Source organism: Tiliqua scincoides, chromosome 2, assembly GCF_035046505.1.
Source record: "Tiliqua scincoides isolate rTilSci1 chromosome 2, rTilSci1.hap2, whole genome shotgun sequence".
Lineage (NCBI taxonomy): Eukaryota > Metazoa > Chordata > Lepidosauria > Squamata > Scincidae > Tiliqua > Tiliqua scincoides.
Genome location: NC_089822.1, coordinates 190,572,241 through 190,587,143, shown reverse-complemented (window position 1 = coordinate 190,587,143; position 14,903 = coordinate 190,572,241). Strand labels below are relative to the sequence as shown.

Genomic DNA, 14,903 nt, shown 5'->3' with positions numbered 1-14,903 from the left:
AGGGAGCAGGAAGCAGGGCTGGGATCTGGCAGTTATGCCGGATCGCAACCCCTGTTCCCAGGGAGATTGAAGCGGCTTGAAGCTCAAGAGGTGGTGCAAGTCCGAGGAGACCCATAGGGGCAAGAGCGCCTTGCTCAGAGGTAAGGGAAAAATTTCCCCTTGCCTCTGGCTGAGCCTCTTTTGGCCCCTATCCTGCGCTGGATACAGCGCAAGCCTCCTGGCTTGCCTGTTCCAGCGCAGGGTAGGATTGTGCCCTGATTTATACAGAGTTAGGACACATGTTCTTTCTCCTGTCACTGCTTTCTGCTGTGAGTGTAAAATAATGAGTGTACAATAAGGAGGCATAATTCACGAACTTCTTTAACCTGGTGAATTACTGAATTAAAATTATTTTTCAGTGTATTACAATGGTCAGATAAGGGCCTAAACTTACTTGGTTCGTTTAACGTTTCTCTTTTCTCTTTTTAATCACCCTTAAGGGCCCAATTGATATAACTGTGTGCTCCAGAGAGGCAAGCTGCCAATCAGAAGCTCTTCTCTTTTGCTTTAACACAGCTGCATGGGGCAGCAGTCTCCATCAGAACTGGGGTGCACAGGGTAGGAGAAGTTCATTCTCCTTCCACACCCTGTTTTTAACCTGAAAATTGCCCTACTGAAAAGGGGACTCACCATTGAAGCAGCAATATTACGTCTTGAGTAAATTGTCTTTGTAATCATAGATCTGCAGGTTTAAAACAGCACATGGATAAAGAACAAACATCCCAGTCCCTGTGCAGCCTGGTTCTGACCAGGATTGCTATCTCACATAGGTGAGAGACCTGATGTAAGAATTCAGTTCTTTTTTTCTGGAAAAGAAAAAATATGCTAATGGCAGAAGGCAAGATATCAAATTCCCTTATTAGTGGTGGGAGAAAATGGTTTTATTTTTTATTGTTTTCCAAAGTTAGAAATGCAGAATGTGGTGTTATGTGTTTTTATTCCAAATTTACATTGTACTTATAATTGCTTTAAAAGTGTACTAGGTAGGTGATATCGGTAGCATAGTGTCAGCAGATGCAACAACAGTCATTGCACCCCCCATTAAGTAATAAAACCACAAATAATAAAAACCAAATAAAACGGGGAATTTTTGCAGATTTGGGTTTTTGGTTTTTTACAAAAATGAGAAGTGCAGAAAGTGGCATTATGTGTTCTTATTTTATCACTGTTTTCTCCCACCTCTACTTCTTATGGAAATAGCGTAGCGCTGTCGACACTTTCTTCTGTCATCTGCCTTTCTGCTATGAGTCTAAAACAATAATAAAATAGAATAATGAGTTTGCAGCACTGATACTATGTAGATCCTGACGCAGCAAGAATCCAGTATGTAAATGGAAGGCAGTTTGCTATAGATTGCACAGGTCAGTTGTGCATCTGTTGTAAACTATGTTTTTTTGTAAACAGAGAAGCCTTATTATTAAAAAGCATGGAGACACTTTGTATGTACAGCCCATCTTGCAGTGCACTGTCAAGTTCCACCCCTGCCTCCAACCCTCTCTGTCGCTCCATCCTCTGCCTACCACATCTACAGTATTTGTCTGAAGAAACAAGTGCTGTACAGGGATTCCTCTTCCTTGTGATTATGGAAGTTGGTGTCCCAGCATCCCTAATCATGAAGAGGATCATGTACAATGTTTATCACATCAGACACACAGCGTAAGTGTGAGCAGCAGGGCACAGAGCAGCCAGGGCACAGTGGTGGCTGAAGCTGTATTTGTCGTGACACGTACACTGTTGAAGACAATGTTTTGCCTCAACAGAGCTACCAGCAAGCTAGACTCTGGGTTGTATCCTCACCTGGATTTGCATGATAGAAAGACATTTCAGTTCATGCATAAGAGGGGCACTATTTTTACTGATTCTGCCTCCCTCAACACGCCCCCCCATCCCATTTTGCTTGCCCCAGCCCTCAGGATTGGATATGCAGGGCAGCTGGAGGAGGTTCTTGTGCAAGAACATTCTTCCACTTGCTAGCACATTTTTGTAAGGATACAATTCCATGTCTTTATTGAGGCAGTCTAATACTGTCCTACAAACCACTATGGAAACTTTTATCCCTTTCTGTACTAATTGAAACACACTGGAAAATCTGCATCACTAAAGCAAAGACACAAAAGAAATGGGGATTTTCTCTGTATACTGGACATGCACAAGTTGGAATCCACCAACAAAAGAAATCCCTCTAGCTTTCTACCTTCCAAGTGGCCTACCAAGATCTTGTTAAACTGACTGCATTTCTGCAAAAATGGGGTGGGGAGCAGGCAAACACCTAGCAGATGACAATACTTGGCGGTAAACTGCTTTTGTGTTGGTGGTCAGAAGTCATGTACGTCTACTTTACATTGTTGTTACTATTTTATTATTTCTACGGTGCCAACAATGTAAATGGCACTTTACAGTAGAAAGAAAGGTAGGTCTCTGCCCTTACAGGCTTGAGGAGGGCTTTGAAATGAAGTAAGAGAAGGAGCATCCTACAGATGGTCAGGGGTGGGATTCCAGGAGTAAGGTACAACAAGGGAGAAGAATAGACAGTCAATAGTTTCCCACAAGCCACCATGGAACCCTTCTTACTTCTAAAAGCTCATCATCTGATACCCAGGAGCAATTTTGTTTGTTTGTTTTGCTTTTCTTCATTCCAGCAGCTACAGAAAAGAAGAGCCTCTATTAATTTCCCCCCTCCAGGTTAAGCAGGTACTTGCTAGGAAGTTGTAGCACGTTTAACAACATAGAAGGTCATTTGAGCTTTTGATCTGGCATGATACAAACCTGAATTCTAACCCATACTTTTTATTTTTTGTTTATTGGACATCAGTCAGTGGGTAACAGGAGTAGAAAGAAATTTGCTTCTCACTACAGTGCACGTAATATCCCCAAGTCTATGACGTTACTGTAGACGTGTGAGGGGTTTCGTTCATACTGTTCCTTCTTCCCCTTTCTTTCCTTATTAACTTTTTCTGTGTATTTCTCCATTCTCAATTAACAGTTCATTTTTAAAGGGGAGCCAGGTTTGCCAGAACTGGATGGTGTGGATATGCTCTGCCCTTTGGTATAGTATCTCCCTCTTTCCTTCCTCTCTTGCATGGCTTCTTTTGCTTGGCTTTCTTCTACATTCTCCCCTTCTTTCTCACCCTGAAAACCCCTGTCAAGATGGAAATGTTTCTGCTCCATCCTAAGGAGAGAAGAAAATGCAACAAATTGATGGTTTCCCTATCACTTTGGAAGATAGCACATCATTTTATGTAGAGGGTAGGAACATGCAGATCACTGAAGAAGCTTTTGCTATGACAGATCATCCTTACCAGAACATGTCAGCTGCCTGTTTGATCTGTAAAAGCCCAAGAATTGTAGAAAGAGCTGCATGTGCTTAGCAGTGTTTCCCTAGCAAGCCAATATAAATCTGCACACACCCAGATCCATGCTTAGTACTGAAAGAAATGTTTATTTATTTTTGAAGTTTTTGAGCACCCTGGAGGACCCCCTCGTCTGTCAAAATACATTATCATTTCTGTTATACACATGCTTTACATTCAGATGGGATCACATCCAATTGTTGGTCAACATCAACACCAGAAAAATTACAGAGAGAGGGGCAAAGAAGGTGCTAGGTGCACTGAGGGGGGCAAGCTTTGTTAAATTTCTGAGAGAAATAATGATGTGTTTTGCATTCATGCTGTCACCCTAAATATAACTTCTCTGAAGTAAGTCCTCCTAGTGTTGACAGAGTTGACTTTCATGAGAGCCAGCAGCCTTATTTTAATGGAGTGCAGCCTTATTTTAATGTCTCTAGATTATGATTCAACGCTGGGTATAGCAATGGGAGGGGAAGCTACTTCTCAGGGGGCATTAGCCCACTCCACTACAGGCCTCCTATGATGTTGATATGTCCAGTTGAAGATTCTCAGGTGGTGGGAAAGACTTCTGCCCAAGACCATAAACAGCTTCTGCCAGCCAGAGTTGACAGGACTCAGCTAGATGGGCCAATGGTCTGACTTAGTATAATGCAACATCTTGAGACCTAATTGTCAGATAGCAGTCAGATGTTCAGCATTTGGCCCATTTGTGGGTCCATCCCACATACCTTCTTTATAGAATTGTGGTCAGGTACACTGTCAAAAAAAACAGCAAAAAGAAATTTAAAATAGATTTTAAACAAAATGTGCATCTTCCCTACTTTCATCTAATTCTTAATATTGCATATATCGAAATGTTTTAAGTAGAGCAACTAAATGCTCTAGAAGTCCGAGAGCTTTTTGTAGCTAATGATGCATTTGTTTTGTTTTTAAGTTTCAAAAAAAGCAGTAGTTGGTAAACTGCAATTTGGTAAAAGTCTCTCATCACATGTGATTTGTACCTACTATATACCTACTTTTGTCCATATACAGCATTTGATTTTTGCATGGATGTTTGTCTTAGATGTGTTACAGTTATAGGTTTTGCAGAATCAACAAGAACAAAATGTTATGTGTTTTCTTTTAAATTGCACACTTAGGTACTTTTCCACAGAATACAAAATTGTTCTTTATTTCTTGTAGGGACCAGATGGATTACCAGTACCAGGATGCTGGCACAAGGTATTGTGGAGTTTCTTGGGTTTCTGTTTGGGCTGAGTGTGGATTGTTGTTGGTTAATAATGTAAATCCAATACATTCTAAAGGTGTTCTGTAAAACAAAAAAAGAACTGAAGCAAATCTAGGTATTTGTACTAAGTGTCCTTATAATAATGCAGCTTCCTGACAGAGACACAGCCAGAGAGGCAAGAGACAATTGCTTTCCGCATTTATTTCAAATAAATTATTTCTGGTTTAAATTTCATCCCAAATACGAACATATAGATTCCATTTTCAGTTTTGATCTGAGGACACTTCATTCCACACTATAATAAAATATTGTTGCTTCAGAGCTACTTTTTATCAAGCAACACAGTGTTGTTCCTGTTTAGTAAGATTCTTTGTGTAATGAGGTCATGGCACTGCACAGCCAACCAGATTATTCTACATGATAATATAGCTCAGGCCAAATGAAGCTATCTCACTGCCCTCATGCTGAAGTGTGAGGAGGAAGGGAATAGAATGCATTCCAGTTGCTGAGATAATCAGACCTGTTTTACTACTAAGGGTTTTTCAACCCAGTGAAGTACAGACCAGCAAAACAAGGGGCTTTGTTCTGGATGCCTTGGCAATGGGAACGCTTTCAGTAAACACTTTTGTGCTCCTTGCAAAGGAGTTTGGCCCAAAAAAAGTGGGGGGAAATCTTTACAGAGAATACAAAACATTTTCATAGTCACTTCCCCCTTTCAGGTCAGCTCAAACAAGGCATTCTTAAAAAGTCTATTCAGCTTCACTGTGATATCCAAGTCAAGGCTATGTATACAAAGAAGGACAACAAATGACAGGAGATGCTTCTGTACCAAAATAGAGAGGACAGCTACCCAAATTGGTTGGATTGCACAGGCCATGTTTAAATAAAAATACTTAGGGCACAATCCTAACCAACTTTCCAGGACTGGTATAGCTGTGCCAGTGGGGCAAGTGCTGCATTCTGCAGTTGAGGAGCAGTCATGTAGGCCTCCTTAAAGTAAAGCAATGTTTGTTCCCTTATCTTGGAGTTGTATTGCCCTTACCTCGGTGCTGGAAAGTTGGTTAGGATTGCACCCTTAGTATGACAATACCTGTTCCAACAAAACAAACGTATTCCACAAAAGTTCAAATATGGACTATTGGACTGACTTGTACCCTCCAGACACAACCGGAACTGACATTCTAAAAACCCAGAATTGATGTTCTAAGGCCTTTCGAAGGCCTTGTTAGGCTTGGGGAGGCTGCACACAGCCTTCCTGGACCCCAGAACACCCTCTGGACACAATGAGCTATGCTCCAGTTGTGTTTGGAAGTCTGGCATGCCATGTCCCATGGAATTTCATTATCCATTGGTTTCGGCATCCATAGGGGTTCTGTTCCCACAGATGCTGAGGCATGACTGTACTTATTGTCATTAATGAGTTTAAACCAACTAGCACATGACAAGAAGAGTATAATGAAGTCAGCCATGCCACTGGATAATTACAAGTACTGTTCATCTATAACATCTGTATAATGTGAACAGGACCTAAAAGCCAAAGCTTTATTGTGCTGGAGAGGTCCGCAAATATACTTCTCATAGAATTGTCCAGAGTGATTCCAGTAACTAGCATATCAACAAAGTACAGTTATTCACAGGGGATGAGAGTGAGAAGCATGTTCTGCCTGTCTTTTGAAACATGTTTGTGTTTTTTTTCAGTGATCCTGCAAGCATGAACTGTGTAAATAATAGTGTGATATATTTTGATCTTTTCTAATTTTTATACAAAAAAAGAGGGAAAAGTCACAAAAACAACGTCTTCAACAGTAATATATTGATCTTTTTTATACTGGATACTGGCATGTATGGAGTTTTAAGATATAAACCTGTCCAAGGCCCATAGGACACGCATAAATAACATCAGGAATTTATAACTGAACACGCTGATGTATTGGGAATGAATGTTATGCGCTGCTAATGCTACTGTGTGGACTAACAGCACTGAGAAAGTTTGCCTAGTGTGCCTTATTGCATGGAAAAGAAACTTCTCTCTTCTAAACTTTGGCTTTCAACGGCAATTCTGTTGCACATAGACACAGATGCAAAAGGGAGAGAAAACAAAAAAGAACAAAAAAAAGATGCAGCCTTAGAAATGAGACAGACTATGACTTAAGGATGAATGTAAGAGGAACTTCCAGCCTGGAAAGAAAACACAAGTGTAACCACATATGCTGCTACTTGCCTTGATGAAAATAGTTACATTCTGGCTCATTACTATTTAACTCAATTGTCTGAAGATGCTTCTCTGAATGAAGAAAACTTTATCTCTGGGAAAACCTCTTTCTACGATCTGTGACAAAAGGTTGAAAGACTCCCTTGCAGAACTCTCTCGATTACTACAGAGCTGGAAAACAGCTTTTTAAAAAATGGTATGAAATTCATCTCAGTTTACAGATTTGGAACATAACACTAATTCTGTTCAAAGCTCTTCCATAGCCTCATCAGGCCATTAGTGCCAACTCATGTTTGCAATCTTGGAAGGAATTCCTGTGTGAAGTACAGCACTTACTTCCTTGGATTTGCAGGGCTTGCTGGGTCAACACTGAACAACTGGATCCCCATTTTTTCCCCTTGTTTCTCCACTCCCATCTGCACATGCCTCGAGTATTACTATTTGGTTTTGTAAGCACTTCTTGAGCAAAACTTCTTATAGTTAAACATTCATGAATTTAATCAGGAACTGTATAATCATTTCATCATGGAAACAGCTCTTGTTTCTAAACCACTCTTGCTTCAGTTCTCCAAAGGAAAGTGTCTAAGGAAAAGCTCCATACAATTCTGTTTGTCACAAGTGCGCTGTGTTTCAGTGCACTTCCTAAAGCAACATCTGAAGTGTGAATGACAGGCAACATTCTTTCAACACTCATGTAAATTTTTGTGGGGGGGCTTATCCAGCCTATGTGAAGCATAGAATTGTAGGTAGCCCCATTAGATTGTGATCATAAACACAACTAAGGGAAAATAAAATCACTAGGGGAATAGATCATTATTTTGGTCATTGCAATAATTGAGATACATCTTACTCATTCCAAGAGCTTACACATGTTCACACACAGCCTAAATTGAACTCAGTCCCAATTTGATATCCTGAGGTTGAAACAAGCTAGGCATTGCAGGTTCTGATGCAACAATGAAACCCAGTTTGTTTAAACCAGATGCAGGAACAGCCCCCTCATATGCAAAGGGAAGGAGGGAGCGGGTAAGCCAGAGGGTTGTAGTAGTAACTGCATGGTTTAATCATGATTTAACAAGCATCTGAACCCATCCCTTGTTTACTGACTAGCAGAAATAAACATCATACTAGCAAAGCTGTCTTCAGATGCCAGGTTTTGATTGTTCAGTCTTTTACACAAAATGCTGAAGAGTCTTTAATCTTAAACTGTATTCAGTGGGCAAGACAATGTTAACAAATAAGTTTCATGAGATCCACAGTAAGTACAGTAATATTTTGGGGATTTTTTTGAAGATAGAAAGCTACAGAATTAGTTTGGGGGTTCTTAAGAGATATTCTTGGCATCCGGTGATCATGCTACCTATAAAAGAACTGTTATAGAACTTATGACCACAGTCCTATCATCATCAGCATATTGTTTGAATATTGGCAAGCTGCCAATGATAAGCAATCACAAAGCTATGATCATTCAAGTGTTTACAGGAACCAAGGGACATCAGACTTCGTGGTTTGAAGAAACCAAGGAAGTTTGGATTCCTTTCTCCCTTTTATATTGGTGCTAATTGGCTTCATCCTGATTTTGAGTTAAGCCCTCATTCCCCAAACCAGATCTAAGTATATTCCAAAGTGCTGTTTTGCATTACTGGCTAGAGTTCATTTCTGTAAGGCTGATACAATGCTCTCCATTAGTGTAAGTATAAGAGGGTTCTGGACTGCTATCCCATCAATCATTAGCAATAGCATGTATTTCTATAACTGCGCATAAAAACCTTATAAACTCAGATGATATTTTATTGCCCAAACTGGTCCCAAACATGAATTGTTGTGCATGCTCATGAAGCACATAGGGTGCAGTCCTAACCAACTTTCCAGCACTGACATAGCTGTGCCAATGTGGTGTGCACTGCATCCTGCAGTGGGGAGAGAGTCAAGGGGGCCTCCTCAAGGTAAGGACATGTTTGTTACCTTGGGGCTGCATTGCGGCTAGGCCAGTGCTGGAAAGTTGGTTAGGATTACACCCATATGGTCTTAACCTGTCCTTTCACATATGGGGAAATGCAATAAATTTTCCTATAACTGGGTGCAGCAGTAGTTACGTGCTAATAAATCTAATAGGTTTATCTGTCCATGTAATGAGGTAGTTTGTCAAAACTGTTCCCTCCCACACAATTATAGGAAAATACCTGAGTTTTCGCAGACATAAGGGAAGAGATTAGGACAATTCACATGGCTAGGACCACGAGTGTGCAAGGCCATTAACATATAAGGTCCGTTTGGGCAATGAAGTAGCATCTAAACCAACCCAATGCTTTAAAATAGTACAATTCTTCATGTTAGAAGATGCTTACAATGCATAAAACAGTTTGAGACTATGAAGTTAACATTGCTTCACTTGTTAACATGGGTTATATATATTCGCTTTACTTTATGACTTCAGTGGTCTAAGTGACATTATTTTGCTCTGTAATTTTATTAAACTGTTGTGTAAATGAAGATGACCTACACTGAGTTAAGAAAGATGTTTATTTAAATCGTCAGTTGTAATACTCTTAACTTCCATACAAGAAATGAACTTTCAGAGCATCTTTGAAAGTCAAAGCGTTGTGTGCCAAACTCTCTTTTCTGCATGTAATGCTCTTTTACAGGTGGCAAAAATCAGTGGCAATTCTCATTAGCGCATGGACAACAACATCAGCTCTCATACCGCATACTCTTTTCTCCAGTTTTATCTCCTAGCACAGGATCCTCCAGACTATGGCCTACAGGCTAGATCCAGTGCCCTTTGACAGCCCACCCCCGTGTGACTAGTGTCTACTGTTCCATCGGGGAGCCTTGACAAAGCACCTCTGTTTGCCCCCAAGCGTTTGCCCATACTGTTCTGGGTATTCTGCCCAGAAATCCAGGTGCTAAGCCCGTCAGGACATCAGAGGTCAGAAGTGGCTGGTCACAATGACACTTGGGGGACACTTGGAGGCACTTTGCCAAGGCACCCCCACAGAACGGTAAGCAGTGTCCACACCAGGGAAGCCTTTGCAGGCGCAGAGCAGTCTCCACTACCACTGTCTTAGCAGAAGACACTCTAGTCTGTAGTGCAGCTTTTTTATCCTTTGTATCCACTGCTGATTTCTCAGTGGTATCACAAGATTAGAGCATAAGGTGGTGTGAAAGTAAGTTGATGGTGGCTGGTCTGCTAATATATATAATGTCATGTGCATATTTGCTATCAATTTTCAACCAATGGCTATCCTCCACAAAGTTTGGCCATGTACTGGCTTGAATTTTTATGAGACCTCTCAAAAGCTGCTCCCACAAAACCCTCAAGTGTGCTCTTTAAATTCTATTAATCTTCCCTTTTAAAATCACTTGTGCCAAATCCCCATGCTGCTTTTTGACTATTGAATCGTTTAAAAAGTAATTTGCTGGTTTTGTGAGGCTAGCTTTTGTGATGAAAATTTGTCACAAGAAATCAAATTGCACGCATGCAATTCTGGATCGATGCTTCTGAAATTCAATTCCATTGTATGCATAATAGAATTTTAGCTAATCTTTTTGCAAAGGAAGCCAAATCATTTTTTTTACCAGGGATAATAAGTGTTCTCAGTCAACAGCCATTTGTGACAGCACTGGAAAAATTGATACAAATATCTAGAAGTATTTGATTGCTAAAATTGCTGTAATGAAGCATTCTTAAAAATACGATTGACAGCATGAGAAAGAAAACTCCATGTGTGAGAGATCTCAAAAGTGTACTAAAGCCCTTCTCCACTGCAACAACTGAACAAACTGACTTTATATTCTCCAATTCATTGTGGAGAAGGCAATGTCCTAGTTACCACTAATGTGAGAATCTAAAACTTGTGACTTGGAATTATGAACTGCAAGTTAATTTTTCTCTTCCTTCAAGGAGTTCAAAGCGATGAGGGAAAGTGATTTGACCAAGGCAGCCACTAAGCTCCTAGGCTGAGATTTTCTGACACCCAAATCCAAGTTTCTAATCACTACATTATGTAAGCTACAAAAGATTGTATTCACTCTTAATAAACCTCAGCAATGGGATGCTTCATGACATACTACAGAGCTTCATAGGTGGGCTAGTTATGGTATTTGCCTGGTTGTCAATAAGAAAACATTGCATATGGTTCTTTACTTTGCTGTTCTGTATTTATTATAGATACACACTGTTAACCCCAATTACACATAACTTACTGACATTTCAGCTAAAGGAACTAGATGCTTTTGATCACACACCTACTGTTGAGAGAGACAGACAGCTACATGGCAGCCATGTTTACATTGCTTCCTGTAATAACTGTTTCCATGGGACAATCTATTCTCCACATCACTGCATGCTTTTTAAAACAGGGAAGTGCAGCAGTGGGGAAAAGATCCTCCGACCTCTGTGGCAACCATGGCATGTGAGTATTTTACATTGTAGAGAGCATTGCAAACAGAAGTAATGTAAAGAGGCTCCACTTCTGATAGTCTTCTGTATATGTGCCCAATCCTATCCAATTTTCCAGGGCTGGTGCAGCTGTACGAACGGGGCATGTGCTGCTTCCTGTGGTGGGGGGGGGCAGTCATAGAGGCCTCCTCAAGGTATGGGAACATTCATTCCCTTACCTCAGGGCTGCATTGCAGCTGCACTGGTGCTGGAAATTTGGATAGGTTGGGCTCTATGTTGGCAAGAAGTCTTTTCATAAAAAGTCTCTTTTTTGTAAAGCACATACAAATCTGTTACAACAATGATGTCATAATTCTACTATTAGTATTGTGTGAAGAATGTGGTCATGATCAGGATATCTATGCAAAATTATTTTACAGATGCGTCCTCCTAGAAACCTATAAATTTGGATAATTTGAGCAATTTCTCTTCATTAATCTTAATTACCACTATGACTGTCTTTACAAACTATTATTGGTCTCTGGCGCTCTGGATATTTACAGAAAGTAGGGCTGCAAGTCTTCAAGATTGGCCTGGCAACTCCAGGACTCAGCACTGTTCTCCATGTTACTACTGAGACAATGCATCCTTGACTTATAATGTACAGTAATTCTATACACACCTTCCTGGGAGTTTATTTCTGAGTAAACCTGCAAAGGATTGCACTGTTAATGGCATTATATCTCATTGGGGGGAAAGGCCATCATCAGAATTAACGTCAGTGAGAGCTGACAACCCTAGAAAAAAATAGGGCTTTAAAACATTGCACAGAAGTAACGTTTTAATGAAACTGCTGTATATATTATGAATAAAGGCAGTTGAGCTACCAATTTACCACTAGATGTCACTGTAACTGAACATTACAAACAAGTGGTTTATTTAGTTGACTTTCAACAGCACAAGCACAGTTGGACTGCAGTCCTGTGCACATTTACCTGGGAGTAAGTTCAGTGAAACTCAGTGGCACCCAACTTCTGAATAGAACATAGATAGGATTGTGCTTTAACATTTAAATAATACATATGAAGAGTGTTTTGTTGCACAACTCTTGAAATTCTTCATTTGCTTATAAGCATTAGGAAAAGCAAATACTCAAGATACTTATTTGATTTTTCACTCTCGCTTCTATGGCTTTGTTTTTGAAGACAATCTTCTCATTTGGAAAAGCAGTTTTATAATTCGTGTATTAGGGTTCCATTTAGGTTCATTCAGTAGTTTAAGTACCTGCTTTGTTGTAACACTTCCAGATTTTCATATTCACATTATTTAAAATAGCAGATCAAGTTCTGCATATGGAGGTGCTTTCATGACAGGAAAATACTCCCAACACTCAACAGCTGGACTTGTGCATTTGGTGTGGGCTATAAGTGATACAGTTCTGAAGGGATGAAATTATAATCCAAATATGTGTTAATTTTGCTGGCTCATGTCCAAGTGTTTATCCGTATTAAAATGCTACCCCACACAGCATTTAAAATCTTTTCTGATTTTAAAGCAAAGCATATAATCAATACCATGAACATTTTTGGCTTACTTCTCAACTGGAGTGTATTCTGAATATATACAGCCCAACAGGATGTGCTGTCATCAATTCAGTGCTATACATTCCCCCCAACCCCCAACCAGGCAGAGGGTGGCAATGAAGCCTCTTATCACCTCACTCCTTCCTGCAAGATCCTTTTCAACAAAACAGGAAGTGCAAGACATGACGGAAACTCTCAGTGTGTCTTATATTTCATATTTATTTAAAGAAAATGCATGAGGAAAGAGCAAGGGTTGAGAGGCAGATTAATGCAGCTCCATCTGTGGTGGGCTGGAGGGAGATGGCAGCACACTCAGGGTGAAGGGCACCCTGAGTCTGTCAGCTGTTCCCCTCAATGCAAGCCATATGCTTTGTGGATGGGGCTGGCCATGATTATTGTAATTATAAATACAGTTTAGCCCTACCTCTTGAGTAATTTGAATTTTTCCTATAATGGAACTCAATTTTATTGTGTACATTTCTCCTTTATTTTTAAATAGATACCCAAATTAGAAATTTAAATACATAGCTACATTATTGCTTACCTATTTAAAACTGCATGTAATCATCTGACTGGTGTTTCAGTGCTGAATACTACTATTCACTGCATAGAAGGAAACTGAACTGAAGTTTGAATATTCATTTCATAACATATAGTGAGGTTTTGCCAGTTTGATTGGCTGTCTTGCAAAACATACAATATTCTTAGCAATTTTCTTGGATGATCTTTTAGTGAAGTGTGGTTGGCCAGCATCTCATGCCTTAAACCTAACTTTGGTTGTCAGATTCCACTTTCTCCATACTTCTTTCACCTCTAAGTTGCCAACTAGGTGGCCAAGCAGCATCTCACAAGAGCCTGGGTTAGGCCCAGGAGCTTTTCTGTTGTTGACCTCTGTTCTACTGTGTGCTGAACTACAAAATAACTGTGTGTCAGGATGAGGCCCAATAATCAATTTCCTTTAAATCAAGTGCAGCCCTATGGCAATCCAAAAATGGCCTCCATATAATCTCTTCTAAGGTCTAAGTGCAATGATCAGGAAAAATCAACATATTCCAACTTTTGAATCTAGTAAATATCTGACATCAGGAAGTATACAAAAGATGTATGATTGTGCAAATGAATGAAGAGCTCAACAGGTCATATTTAGCTATGGTGGAACCTGATCTTGCAAATTGCCCATACAAGTCTCTTTTTCACGTGAATAATCCCATTCATTGGGCACTGAATTTAGGAAAAACATAAAGGCTTCAAGGATTGTGCTTCTTATGAAGAATTTTGTGGAATGTATTTACACACTTTATAACGAAAAACTTCAAAGTTTCAGTAAACCGTATAGCTTTGCTTTAAAACAGTTAGAAGGGAATATTGTATGCAATGAACATGTTTAGCTGTACACCTTTCTGTAAAGTTTCTAACAGGTACATGCCAGAACAAGTGTTATATTTAGTTGTAATATGGGGGAACAACTATTTGTAAAATGAAGGCATTAACACAGTATTATGCATTAAAATGTAAACTTGTACTGATCAATTCTGTTTTGTAAATTTAAAACAGATACTGCACTGTTTGGCATTGTTTTGTGCTTTCATCTGTAGTAAGAGTTGATATTTGGATAGTTTTAAAATAAAGTGCTTCTTGTACAGATCAGTTTTCTATTATGTGAATATATCAACCTGCAGCATCAATCACCAAAACTACAAAACCATCAGGGCATTTAAATGAAAATTAGTAGTGCTATTACTTTTTTCAAACCCAATAGCCTGAACCATAATTTTCCAGTAAGTTATCTGGAAATATGTCCCATCACAAAGTATACTATAAAATACTTTCTTAATATAAAACAGCCTGACCTATGAATGTAATAAGTGGGTAGTAACTCCCATTTAATAGATTTTCTTGACATTGCTGGCCAGAGGACCTGAACTGGCATGATGAAAGGGAAAGTGTAGCTTCCCTGATTGGCATGCCAGGCAATCTTATCTCAGCCTTCATTTGCTGTCCTGGTGGTGGGTAGCTGGTATAAACATCAACACAAAACAATTGGATCTGAGAAAGACAAGATCAGATATGAAGTATTACATATGGATAGAACCAAATGTTGTTGTTTTTA

General features: G+C 39.6%; 1 protein-coding gene across 1 annotated transcript in view; it reads left to right on the top strand.

Annotated features, from left to right (window-relative positions):
• The window catches only part of LOC136638899 (collagen alpha-1(III) chain-like), a 133,999-nt gene extending 119,559 nt beyond the window's left edge, over positions 1 to 14,440 (top strand). Inside the window, exons 40-41 of the mRNA XM_066612927.1 lie at positions 4,572 to 4,610; positions 6,316 to 14,440. Of these exons, the coding sequence (XP_066469024.1) occupies positions 4,572 to 4,610; positions 6,316 to 6,318 (42 nt within the window). The 3' untranslated portion in view covers positions 6,319 to 14,440. The remainder of the gene's footprint in view (positions 1 to 4,571; positions 4,611 to 6,315) is intronic.
• The last annotated feature ends 463 nt before the right edge of the window (positions 14,441 to 14,903 follow it).